This window comes from Brassica oleracea, chromosome C7, assembly GCF_000695525.1.
Source record: "Brassica oleracea var. oleracea cultivar TO1000 chromosome C7, BOL, whole genome shotgun sequence".
Taxonomy (NCBI): domain Eukaryota; kingdom Viridiplantae; phylum Streptophyta; class Magnoliopsida; order Brassicales; family Brassicaceae; genus Brassica; species Brassica oleracea.
In genome coordinates, this window is record NC_027754.1 from 18128965 (window position 1) to 18142003 (window position 13039).

At 35.2% G+C, this 13039-nt stretch overlaps 2 protein-coding genes and 1 pseudogene across 2 annotated transcripts in view; 1 reads left to right on the plus strand and 2 right to left on the minus strand.

Moving 5' to 3' along the window:
* Positions 1-4290, minus strand: part of LOC106302743 — a 21252-nt gene extending 16962 nt beyond the window's left edge. Inside the window, exons 1-3 of the mRNA XM_013739192.1 lie at positions 4286-4290; positions 551-1193; positions 122-469 (exon numbers count right to left, since the gene is read on the minus strand). Coding sequence (XP_013594646.1) covers positions 122-469; positions 551-1193; positions 4286-4290 — 996 coding nt within the window. The remainder of the gene's footprint in view (positions 1-121; positions 470-550; positions 1194-4285) is intronic.
* A 1237-nt stretch (positions 4291-5527) lies between these two features.
* Positions 5528-6655, plus strand: LOC106302744 (annotated as a pseudogene).
* Positions 6656-8635: 1980 nt separating this feature from the next.
* Positions 8636-10744, minus strand: LOC106305114 (pumilio homolog 15-like). Its single transcript, XM_013741490.1, has 5 exons — positions 9845-10744; positions 9602-9764; positions 9309-9472; positions 8980-9229; positions 8636-8906 (listed from the first exon to the last, which is right to left on the minus strand). Exons 1-5 carry the CDS (start codon positions 10708-10710, stop codon positions 8799-8801), a joined length of 1551 nt encoding a protein of 516 aa, XP_013596944.1. The 5' UTR covers positions 10711-10744; the 3' UTR covers positions 8636-8798.
* Between the last annotated feature and the right edge of the window lie 2295 nt (positions 10745-13039).

Sequence of the window (13039 nt, forward strand, 5' to 3'; positions counted from 1 at the left end):
GCTCGGCCATCTGTTTCTGTATCCTTTGTTCCATTCCAGAGAAGCTGTGCTCAAACAACTGTGTCATAAAAGCCTTCATGTCTTCATTAAAAGGAGCTTGCTTTGCACCACTTGCGAGAACCTTATGCTTTCTCTTCTCCATACCACGATCGGGAAGCCTCTTTTTACCCCTCTTTGATCTAGAACCAACGTTTTTTGATCCTTTCGGAGTCTGAAAGTCGTCGTCACTCTCGGCTGCTTCAACATTCACGCTTGCTTCATCATTCACAGCTGATTCGTCATCGAGAGATACAGAAATCACTTCATTTTCTTCAGTTTCCCAAACATGCTCACTAAAATCATGCCCCTTCTTTATCATCTCCATCAGAACATTGATTCTATCATCCTCCACATCATCATCTCTGCGAAACGCCTGAGCTTTGACAACATCATAATTTCCTGTCCATGAGATGTATGGGTAGATGTCATCCTACACAAGAAAGGGAAATACAGTTAGATACTAAATACTCATTTCAAACCGGAAGGAGTCGTCATAAATAGATAAAATTACCTTGGGTGTAATAATCTCCTCCAAGCGAATGATCTCCTCATATGACACCTTCGCAGCTCCCATCCAGTTTATGCATCTAGGACCGTCCTTGAAACCCTTATCCAGCTTTTTTCCACAAAGCTTCCCAATTTTTGGTACCGCTTCCATTGCCCAAATCTGCAAGGCGTATGAGAAGCCATCCAAGACATAGCTAGTGGTCTTTTCCTTCAGTTGGGAACGATTTTTGGCTATTGATTTGCAGAGAAGGTCATAAGCAGCAACTCCCCAAGGATACCTTCGAACTCTGTCAAGATCCATGACCACCGCGATGTACTTCAGGGGGATATTAGCCTTCTCATCTCTCGCCAATACCACACAAAGAATGATCGCCAAGTAGACAAGACGTACGCGATATGCATTCCTCCACTTCTTTACAGCTTCCTTGTCCTTAGTCCACAGGTTGAAGAGTGTAATTGTTCCATCTTTTCTCCTCAAAACCTTGCTCCAGAAACCACCATCATATTTCCACTCTTCAAACTCCTCAAGCGAGATATGAGTATCGCATTCAAACCCGGTTACGGCGTGGAACTCTTGCAATGAGAATCGAAGCGGTCTCCTCGCAAAGACAAACCATAGCTCGTGCTGTAAGAAAGTCACCAGCTCCCTACACAAGAAGCTGTGTATCACCAATATCTCTATAAATTAATAAAAAAAATATATTTTTGGTGTAGTTCTAACATTATTAATTTATAGAGGTTTCTCTGTATATCTCTGTCTATATATAGATCAGTGAACACCAAGAGAAGATGCGGATGGTTATAGATTTGATCAAAGAAGCTGAAATCAACCATTTAGATTTGGAGGCTAGTCCAATTGCTCAAACATAGCTATGGAAATCAGATCGGCCGATTTACATACGAGTCGACTGATCGATCCAGTCATAGGCCAAGCCGTTTATTAACACAAGAAAAATATTGGTTTTCCTTATTTTAGCTCAGCTATATTAAAAACATTTGACAAAAAATGATTTGGACTATATATTTCTAGTTATTTTAGGCATTTTTTTCTATTTAGACTTAGAGTATGGTTTTGTAATTTTGGAGAGATGAATCTCTACATTAAGGAGAAGACTTATGATTTTTTTCTTAGATTATTGATTATGGGACTTTTGTCATCTTTAAGCTTGTTTTTGATGTTATGTTTGATTAGTCCTCCATTTAGTTTTAGGGGTTCAATAGAATTCATAAACCATTGAATCATATTTTCTAGAATATAGATTTAATTCCTAGTTTTCATATATTTATCCAATTTTCCCTAAAATTTATTAATTACCTAATTTTTGTTTTTGCTGTTTAACGCACCAACAGTTTTTTGAAGTACACGGAGAATGTCAACTTGACATTGCGTTTAGGATACTGCATACATATACATATATATACTCAAATGAAACATGGATATGCCAGCGAATATGCTAATATATAAGAAATATGTGCATGGAATTAAACCACAATTGCTCTATATATAGTTTCGATACAGTCAAAATTAGTTGAAGTACAGGGAGAATGTCAACTTGACATTGCGTTTAGGATACTGCATACATATACATATATACTCAAATGAAACATGGATATGCCAGCGAATATGCTAGTATATAAGAAATATGTGCATGAAATCAAACCATATACTAAGTTCAAAAAAAAAAAAAATTAAACCATATATGCTCTATACAAGTCAGTTAATTCGTTTGTGTCATCACATATATTCGTTTGTGTTTGTTTTCTATTTGGTTATGATTAGGATTTTAACATTAACTGACTTGGCCGTAGTAATCTTTCAATTACAGGTTTTCTAATTTTAAGAAAATTTAAAACGGATAAAGCCTTGCGCATATGGGTTTTATCTGTTTTGATCTGAATATGATATCAAACACCTAAACCCAACACCAAATCAAATTAGTGATAAGCTCTTAAGCCTAAACCAAATTAACATAAACTCTAACCAATCTTCTTCAGTTTTTCTCCTCCTCCTTTTCATCAATGGATGTGTTATAATCATGGTCGGTCTTGAAATTTTGGGAGATGCAGGCGATTTAATAAAGATTTTAATAAAAAAGTTTTTTTTTACAAATTTTAGAGTCTACATATAGATTGGAAAATCTATGTCTATGTAATTTTTTAAAAATATTTGAGGGATTAAGGCAAACGTTTCGTCCAGCTTTGTTTGTCCAGTGCCGGCTTTGTAGACATCCCATGGAGAAGATGGCAACGGTGCTAGGAGACGGATCTGTGATTGTAGCTAAATTCTTAAGGCATGCCTTTCGTGTCCTGTAAGGCTAGTTGCTCACTAATTTATGTTTCTCTTAGATAAAGAATATACATAATGATGTATCTAGTAATATATATTATTTATTATATGTACGCATAACGTCTCTAGCACAAAGCAATTGAGTGTGATGATGCTAAAAGCAAATATATAGACGAGTATGGTATACATGAGCATGAGGATGGCCACCAAAAGTCGACATCACAAATTTATAAGAAAAAAAAAACAGTATTGCTTTCTGAAGTTCGTAATTTGTTAGAGGGGTCGGGGTTGATTCAGGGGGCCGAGTTTGAATATATATATATATTGTGTTTGCTTTCTTTCTCACTATCATATTTTTAACCTCACAATAACCATTTCAATTATTATTCTACACTCTCAAGTGCAGTGTTGTGTGTTCAATCCTATTTATAAGAAAGCACGAAAGATATACAGATGTTAAAAGTATAATCCTAGTTAACCAGTAAAAATTAGAAATAAGAACATGCTAGTTCTAATTATACGTTGCATCGATAATCACCTAGCTAGTAATATATAGAACCATGCATTATTATCATAGAATTTAGAAGTCGACAACGTCCATTACATAATTAAGTAGTAAAGAAGAAGAAGCCCATATATACCAACGACACAATTGAGCGGACAATCATGACAGCTTTTTGTGAAAAACTTGTGTGATTCGGTGTTAGTTTGTGGTAGCTACGTACTAAGAAAGAAAAGAAAAAAAAATCAAAGTGCACATGATGTTAACATATTGTATGATAGATATGTGACAACCTTAACCCCTCACATGTGAGCCCTCGCTGACTCTCCCATGTAGGTTATTGATGCGTTTGGCGTTGTCACCAATTGAGTTGCAGATCTTAAGCATCAATTGGTGACAACTCGTTCTGTAGAAGTGTTGTTAAAAAGTGAGGTTTTGGATTCGAGGAACGCCAAGCGCACCAGCAACCTAATTATGGAGTCAGAAAACACTCATAATAAAAGGGTTGAAGTCGGTGCCCTGCAGAGCTGTGAACATAGAGGTCTTAGTGAGTGAGACGGATTGTCGCAAGATATGTCATCAACGTGACGTGAAGCGGGAAGTAAAGGTGACACGAGGCTAAAAATTAAAATATATGTAAATGAAGCAAAAGGATAGTAGGTGTATGTAATTATAAACGTTGAGCATGCGAGTTAATTTGGTCCCTTGATGACAATGGCAACTCTTTGGCTCTTTGCAAACAAATTAAGTTTAAAAAGGTACTATAGAAACATTACTTAATTAATTAACAGAAAGGATATTAATCAATTTAATAATTCACCAAACTTGGGAATCACTAATATAGTAATATCATTATTAAGAGGGTTTCTTTCATTTTGTTTTTGGAAAGCTTCATATACAAGAATTCGAACTTCTTTGAAACAGGCGGGCAATATCGGTATAAATCATACCTCATGATGGTTTTGTTCAAAACTTTTCGCGTCTTCGATTAGCTTTTGCGGTTGGTAGCGGTTGTTGGTGTTTTGCAACAATCACTCAAACCGTTCTGAACTGTTTCAAACCGCTATAAACCTCTTAAGTTCAAAAGTTGGTTTCAGCTAATGTTTGTGATTGCGGGCGGTTGCGGGCGGTTGCGGAGGGTAATAATTTTTTTTCTTTTTTTTAAAACAATATAAATACAAAAATAAAAATATTCAATAAAAAATTTAAATTGGAATTATAAAATACTAAAATATATCTATATATTTTAATTAATATTATAAATTTTTAAAATAAAAATATTTTCTATAATTTTTAAAAATTTAAAACTATAACTTTCTAAATATAATTTTTATATTTATCATAATATTATGATTTTTGATATTTTTATAATTATAGAAAATGTAAATATTGTTAATTTATTATTTAACGGCGGCTGCATTTGGTAGTTAACCAGTAATAAGTATCCTGCAAGCGTACCGATTTATAACCGCAATAACAGTCGTACAAATATTTTAAAACCGTTAGAAATCGCAATCACCTGCATCCGCAAACTCCCGCAACCGTAATCGCAACCGCTGCGTTTGAACCAATCACGCCCTTAATCAAGCGGCAGTTGTTTAACTAGTAAGACCCGTCGAACCGGAATCATACCGAACTTTTTCACTCGTTCGGTTTGGTGATTTGAACCAAATCCAACATATCAAATCAAGAAAAGCCCACAATACTTTCATGAAATTGGCATGTTATTCTCTAAGAAAATTAATAGGAAACAACAAAATACAAGTATTAATAGATGTCAAAAGTAATAATCAAATATTAATAATCCGTGTATTTATCAGTTCTAAAAATTAAAATACATATCAGATCGTTCCTTGTGAACCAAAGATAAGATTTTTGATGAAATTAGGAAAACTAGAAATCATCACAAACCTAATCAGAAAAAGGTTATAGATTTATGCGTTATCTTTTATTTTTACAAACAAGAGATAAATCCAAGTTAAAAATATATATTTTCAAACGGTTTAAATCATTAAAAAGGAAATAAAGTAGAAAGGAAAATCTCAAAAAAGTGCTTGTAAAGCCTTATAAAAGGAGGGTTACAGTATTCTCTATCGTTTCATTCACACATTAATCAACGCTTTCTGATTCAGCTAGTTCAAGATTTGCATCTAAAATTATCTTTCTTTGATCTTGTGATCTTTCGTGTTATAATGGCGACAACAATGAGAATCTTCAGGTTCGTGTTGATGAGCTTTGCGGTTCTCTTGGGATGCTGCTCAGCAAGGATCTACAAAGTCGGAGACTCCAAGGGATGGACTGCCAAGGACGATGTCTATTACTCTTAGGCCGAGACCGACCATCAGGCATTCCACGTGGGAGATTCTCTGGCCTTTGATCCCATCATCAACGACGTGACTCAAGTTTCTGGCTCTTTGGAATACGAGATGCGACTATTCTTTTCCAAAAGTGTCTATAACACAGGACACGATGTCCTGACTCTCACGGAATCAGGTTTTCACTATTTCATCACCTCAAACCAAGCTCAATGTGTAACGGGACAGAAACTCAAAGTTCTTGTCATTCATGACCCTTCACGTCCGATTCCTCCACCACCACCGAGCAAGACCCTTCCTGTTGGACAGACCTACAAGGTCGGAGACTCAAAAGGATGGAAAGTTTATGACAGTGACTTCTATAAAAAGTGGAGTGAGGAGAAATAGTTTCAAATTGGAGATACTTTGCTTTTCAAATACGCCACTGAAATTAACGATGTCTATGAAATTAGCGGTGCTCTAGTTGTGCGTAAGACAGGACACGATCTTGTTAGGCTGACCGAACCAGGAGTTCATTATTTTATAACCTCACATTCGGGTCATTTGCCTGTCACTAACTCTAATTTTCCCAAGAAGGTGGACTTGTCAGGGGTGGGCATAAAAAAACCGAACCGAACCGAGTCAAACCGAACCAACCGAACCGAAACCGATTCAAACCGAACCAAAGTCTATTTCAAACTATTCGGTTGAAGATTTACCCAACCCGAATGGTTTGGTTCCGATGTGTTTTTGTAATTATTTAAATTAAAAATATTAGTAATACCAATACTAAAATTTTAATACTAAAATATGTATTTTCTATTTTTCATTTATTAACATATATTCTTCTAACCTAATATGTAATCATCAAAATATTTGATTTAAAAAAAATAGAAAAGTCTGTATTTTTATATTCTTATATGTGTGATGTTAAATCTAAACCTAAAACCTAAAGCAATTTTTTTAAAAAACAAAAATTCTTCTCCACAGCGTCACATGGAAGATGATTCATTCCATGCTTTTTAGTAATGATACTAGATTTTGACCCGCGCTGCGGTTTTGTTTTGGATTATAAAAATGTTTTATATGAATTAATGTTTTGAGATTATTTCAGATTTTATCTGTACATTTTTATCTAACTTTTTCATACGATTCGACAGTTTTTCGGACCTGAAAAACTAAATTTGAAACCAACCCAAAAATATAGATGCAGGTCGGGTCTGAGTCATGGGCAAAGTACATATTCAATATATTTTTGGACCGCAAATTTCTGTTCCAGTTTGGGTCCTATCCGAGACTCGATCGGGTACCCAAAGTACATGGAAAGATTTGTGTATATTAGGTATGTTTGGGTATTTCATATATGTTTTCGGCATTACAAATATTTTTAAGTTTCTGGTTCGGGTTTTCGGTTATAGTTTGGGGTTATGGGTAAAATTTCAATTTTAGAAAAACATATTTTGGGTTGGTAAAATTTTGGGTGTTTTCGGTTCTCCGGATTAGGTTTACGGGTAAAATTTTGGATCTTTTGAGTATATGAATATTTTTCAGGTATTTGTTTGGATTTGGGATATTTTTGTGTTTCAAGTCTTTTTGGTGTTTTGGGTACTTCGTGTTTTTTTGGATTCTAATACCCAAACCAATCCGAACCTATTATGTATTCAAAAAATAAATTTATCTTACAGATATTTAAATTATGAGTCCAAACCAATCGAAACCAAAAAGAACCGACCCTAACTTAAACTATAGATTTTAAAATATTTAGTTATGTCAAACGTACCGAGACCCGTAGATCCAAACATGAACCCATTTTATCTCCTTTAATATAATGTAGAAATATTAAAGGATATTGGTATAACTAAACTAACATATGAAACATCCGATATATTTTAAATCAAATTTTTAAAAGTCAAGAGTTTAAATTAAATGTTTTAAAAGTCAAGATATATTGTATATTCGTGTGATTGAAATAATGTGGGTTGCTAAAATGTAAAAGGATAACAATTGTTGTTATAATAATTGTTGGAAATATTGTGGGTTATTTATTAAAATGTAATAAATTTTAAGTTGTTGCTATAATAAAGGCATGTTATGATATTTGGTTTTATATTATAGGTTGGACTAAAAATGAAAGGATTCAAATAACTTTTATAGATAAATTTTTCAGGACTCATTTTCTTTTAATAGTATTGATAAGAGACATTACTAATGATGTTAATTTTTTTTTAGTTAACTTTCATTTGTTTTAGTTTTCATATACTTTTTGTGAATTTTTAAAAGGTTTTTGTTTCAGTTTTATATTAAATTTAGTTCATATAGTTTATGTTTATTAAAACGTAATTTATCTTTAAAAAATTAAACTAAGAAAAACCTAATTAAACTGGTCCAAAAAATAAACCGAACCGAATACAAATCGAACCGAATACAAACCGAATCAAATATAAACCGAACCGAACTAAACCAAACTAACTATGGTTTATTTCAGTTGGAAAAATACTATAACCGAACTAACCAAACCGAACCGAATCCGAACCGAGAAAATAACTGTGCCCACCCCTACTTGTCAGCTATGGAGCGCCTCAGTTGCAGACTTTCAAACCTCATCATTAAACCCATTCCTTGTCTTATTTGTCGTTTGAGATTTTTAAGTATTTGATTCCAGCAGTATATATTCAATAATATTTCATGTTTAATTAAACATAACTGAACCCATCCGAGCAAATTTTAATTGTCCTGGTAAACGATTTTTATTTAGAAGCATGCTTTTGCTCTAGCCTCTAGGCCAATTTCAGGGCCGCTCCTTTTCTAAAACTCAAAAACGATTAAACTTAGGATACAAACGTATAAACAAAATGAGATCACTAACTTTACCAGTGATAATAATGCGTAAAAACAAAAAAAAAACACACTAACATTTGAAAACAATTACGATTGAAAGCATTCGACACAAGAAGACTTTTAATAGTTAAAAGCCTGTTTGATGGGTGAATATAAAAGACCATGACTAATGAAACTACAACACAAATCTAAAAGAAAACACGTAACAAATAAAGCACATAAACACTGATTGACAACATGAGTCAAAGTCAAAGTCAAAAGACAAAAGAGAAAAACACACCAAACATTAACTTCTAATCGTGGCTCGATATCTTACTCCTGATATGTTGTTCTATATCCAGAGACTGAGTTTCTCGAGTATTTTCCTTCCGTACATGTTGCACCTCATTAAAGGATAATTCTTGTTGATATGATACAACAATTTACTCCGCATATCATCCTACAAACAAACAAAAGAAGCATTATGATTTTCAAAATACACTCAAACTATGTAAAATATGTTTAATTCTTACCTGAGATACCACCCATGCAGTTTGAATCACATAGTTTCCGAAACGATCAACAAGAATTGAATCAATGTCACTTATCAGCTCGTTTATGATCCTCCTCGAGTTAAATTGTCTAGTTTCCAAACACTTTTGCACAACATGACTCCCAAATTTGTCACAAGAGAGTTGCACGTAATGCCCATCTAGATATTGGGCTAGAGACGCTGCCACTTGACAATTTTCCATTTCCAACACATACTGAACCGCATAGTTTCTAACAAATAGAAATATAATTGTGTTACACCAACAATTAATATGTAACCACGTTATTTATGTAATGCATCTTATTTTACCCGTAGCGGTTTATGCATAGGCTCAGAGAGTTAGTGAGTATGCCACTAATCAAAGGATCCCTTATTTCTCGAGGGGATTTTCCAATGCATTGTTGAAGCATACAACATCCATGCTGATCAAGTGCAATTTGATAACAATTCTGAACAATCACTTGAAGAAGACACTATAGAATATACCACATATAAAATTCAGTAAAAAATACAAATAAACTCAAACTATTTATGAAAATAAGATACATATGAATATATATATATATATATATTTAGTGTAATCAAGAGAGAGAAATACTAACATGGGTTTGTAAAGGAGAAAAATGACGGAAGCAGAACGAAATCACATGGTTCGTGTTTGTGCTTTTGGTCAAGAGTAGTGCAACATGGCATATAGTTTGCATAAAGCGGGATATGTGCTCTTCAGAACAAAGAGACCGCATCAAATCTTGTATTGCACGAGTTCTGTTATGAAAAGACAGATTGCAGTTTAACTAAATGATATCAAATGGAGCTAAGAAGGATAAGATATCAAAAGTACGTACCCATGAGTATCGCCACAAATTCTGACAAACTGAATAGGTTGTTGAATCACTATATTCAAAATTTGGGTGGTCTGTTCACCGGTGCATTTCTCAATAATCTTTTGAAAGACTTGATGGCCAACCGGGTCAACCATCAGCTCACAAACATGTGTTTTCAACTCGTCAAGTATTTTATGAACTGTGTCCCTTGAACCTTCCACAATCACTTTTTGCAACTTAGCAGACTCCACAACGTCCTTAGCACGTGAAAGTATGGTATCTTTAGCTCTAGAGTTATCCATGGTGTAGGGATCATGACGATTAGTGCGGGTTCCAGGCACATGTGAAAAACTCCAAGGGCTTTGATCACATAAATTATGATTACGTGAGGTTAAAGGAACCTCTCCTAGATCTCCGTTGAAGCCAATATAAGGAGGACGACCCGTCAAGCCACTATTGCTACGCCCATGAGAACCATTATCATATGACTTATAAACATCATAATGATTATCCTGACTAAACCACAGTCTCTGCGCAGCCTGATCAAGCTGCTCTCGTTCAGTTGGATGCGGATAATACGAAGGGTTATGGTAGTCACGGACATTCATACCTCGATCTTGACCGCCAAAAGGATATTGATTGCTTCGACGATGATCAAGTAGCTGCTGTTGACGAGCGTTTGGATCCGAGACACCCAATCTTCCAAAACTCGATTCTAGGATTTGCAAATCTGACAAAGGAGAGAAGGGTGTGTTTCCAAGTGAGTAATGATTGTCCAAGGAGCCATACATAGTCTCGTACGCTCTGATAGTATCCTGTCGAAGTTGATGATATGGAGACGACGGAGAGTCTACCACCGGATGCGCATCTCCGTTCTGGTCAGTCATCGTAGAACTGAGTAATCGTGGAGAGGAAGCTAAGGAGAGAATAAGAGACTAAAAAGAAGGAGAAACTCCAAACAGAACGATCTAAGTCAACAAAGACTTGAGATCTTTTAGATTTATCAAAAAGTAATTTAATCAATAAAAAGGAAAATATATTAATGAAAGATTTAGAGAATCTGTGAATAACTCGGGAAATCATGCTTAACCCAAATAAGGGTGATTAATTACATTGAATTAATTACGTAAAAAGCCTCCATATCTACTCTAGTTACGTTTAGTTTAACGAGGACGGTTTTCCTCGTGAGTTCGTCGTAAAAGAGGCTTTATGAGGAATTAGCGAGGAAACAAGTTTTGTCGTTACTCGTTCGTCGTAACACATATTTCCTCGCTAATTCGTCGTAACTTAGCGAGGAAAATATTTCGTCGTAAAGACGAAGTACATCATTTCGTCGTAAAGACCACGTAAATATTCCACGTAAGGAAGTCGCTATATTTCTTCGTAAATACCTCGAAACGTGTTCTTCGTAAACTACACGTAAATTTCTCGAAAGTGTTTCCTCGTAAAGTACACGTAACTACCATGAAAGTGTTTCCTCGTAAAATACTCGTTTATCTTTCTTCGTCATTTCCTCGTAAACGTTTCTTCGTAAAATACTCGTTTATTTTTTCTCGTAATTTACTCGTAAAGTTTCCACGTAAATAGGTCGTAAATTAGCTACGAATTTACTTCGTTTTTTTTATTTTACAGAATTTAAAAATATAATTAAAAAAATAATTTAAATTGTTTAATTTATCAATAAAATTATAATTTAAAATAAAAATCAATACGAAAATATTTTATATATAATTAAGTTTTGAATTTATAATACAACAACCGGAAAAAAGAACTAACGGTCGTTCATCGCCTGGTAGAATTCCTCACTCCTCCTCGCAACATCCGCCTCGTTATGTGTGTCGGATGACTCGCCTGGAATGGGATGTTGTTGTCGCATGTTCTTCAACATGGACTCCCATTCCGGATTTGTGGCCGCTATAACGTCCAAGAAGCCCTCGACTCCACCCATACAATCTTTTGTCGAGGCCAACTCGTTACGCAGCTCAGTGACTTCATCATCATGTCGCTGACCATAAGACGATGTCGCTCTCGGAACATCGTTGACGGAACCAATCCCCAACGTCCGTCCCTTTTTTTAGGGACAACCTTAACAAAAAATAAATATTGTTAGTAAAAATTTAAAGTTATATTAAATGAATAATAAAAAATTAAAATTTTTGAAAATTTACCTCCTCGTAAATCTTATCCACGTCAAGTGTGGATAAGGTGACATGTAATCCGTCGGTAGACTGCTGGGTCCGCTGGGTCTGGCGGTCTTCAACCCGAGCAACCACGTCGTTGTAGATTTGCTCGGACTTGCCATCTACAAATACGCCCGCCTTGTTCTTGTGGGTCCTCTCGTAAAGTTCCATAAGAGACGGGAGATGTCCCGTCTCTTTGGCCTAAAAAACATTTAAGAAAGTTAGAATAAAAATATATATATTAAAAAAATTATTTAATAAAATAATTAATTACCATTTCCATACGGACACCGGCGTGGGGTTTTTTGCCCGTAGTGTGAAGCATCGGCCCGTTCCCGTGCTCATCGATCGTGTTACGAGAGTTAGAGCAAGACTGGGCAATTCTAATGGAATCAGGAAGACGCCAATAACGGATGAGGCCATCCCACAAATCCGTGGTGAGCTCAGCGGGTTTGCCACGCTCATCCCCCTTCACGATCCAGTCACCCTTCCAGTTGGAGACCGTGTCCAACAAGCGAACTTTTGTCTTCGCTGCCTTCCTCACCCTCTCAGTGACCCCCAAGGCCCAATGATATTTTTGCTGTGGAAAAAATTAAATAAATAATTAGTTTTTTTAAAAGAAATATATATAAATCAAGAAAAAAATTAAAGTATATATAATTAATTTATAGAAACTTACAGCGTAAATTTTGAACCACGTCTTTCTGACGTAGTGAGGCGTCTTACTCCAGTTTGGATGTGCCATGGAGAAGTAACCCTTGATCGTGTCGGTTACGTCCGATGCAAGACATCCGTCAACCCCCCACCTGGAAAATACAAATTTAAAATATAAATTATTTTTTAAAGTTATAAAATAATTTTAAACGAATTTTAAAAAAAAATTAATGTAACATACCACAAAGTTTCGTCCGCTCGGTCGGGGTCGATGACTGGTGAACCTTCTCTCCCTGGCAGACGGAGAATGTCCTCGACAGTGTACTGCGAGTAAGGAGCACTCGGAGGCACCATCAAATCAGGATGAATATCGGCGGCCATC

Excerpts from the sequence above, each read along its gene's own strand:
- LOC106305114 (XM_013741490.1), bottom strand. The coding sequence starts at position 10,710 with ATGACTGACCAGAACGGAGATGCGCATCCGGTGGTAGACTCTCCGTCG. Across the intron at positions 9,230-9,308 it reads CTATGCATAAACCGCTACGG|AAACTATGCGGTTCAGTATG; the intron begins GTAAAATAAGAT and ends TCTATTTGTTAG. Across the intron at positions 8,907-8,979 it reads CTGCATGGGTGGTATCTCAG|GATGATATGCGGAGTAAATT; the intron begins GTAAGAATTAAA and ends GTTTGTTTGTAG.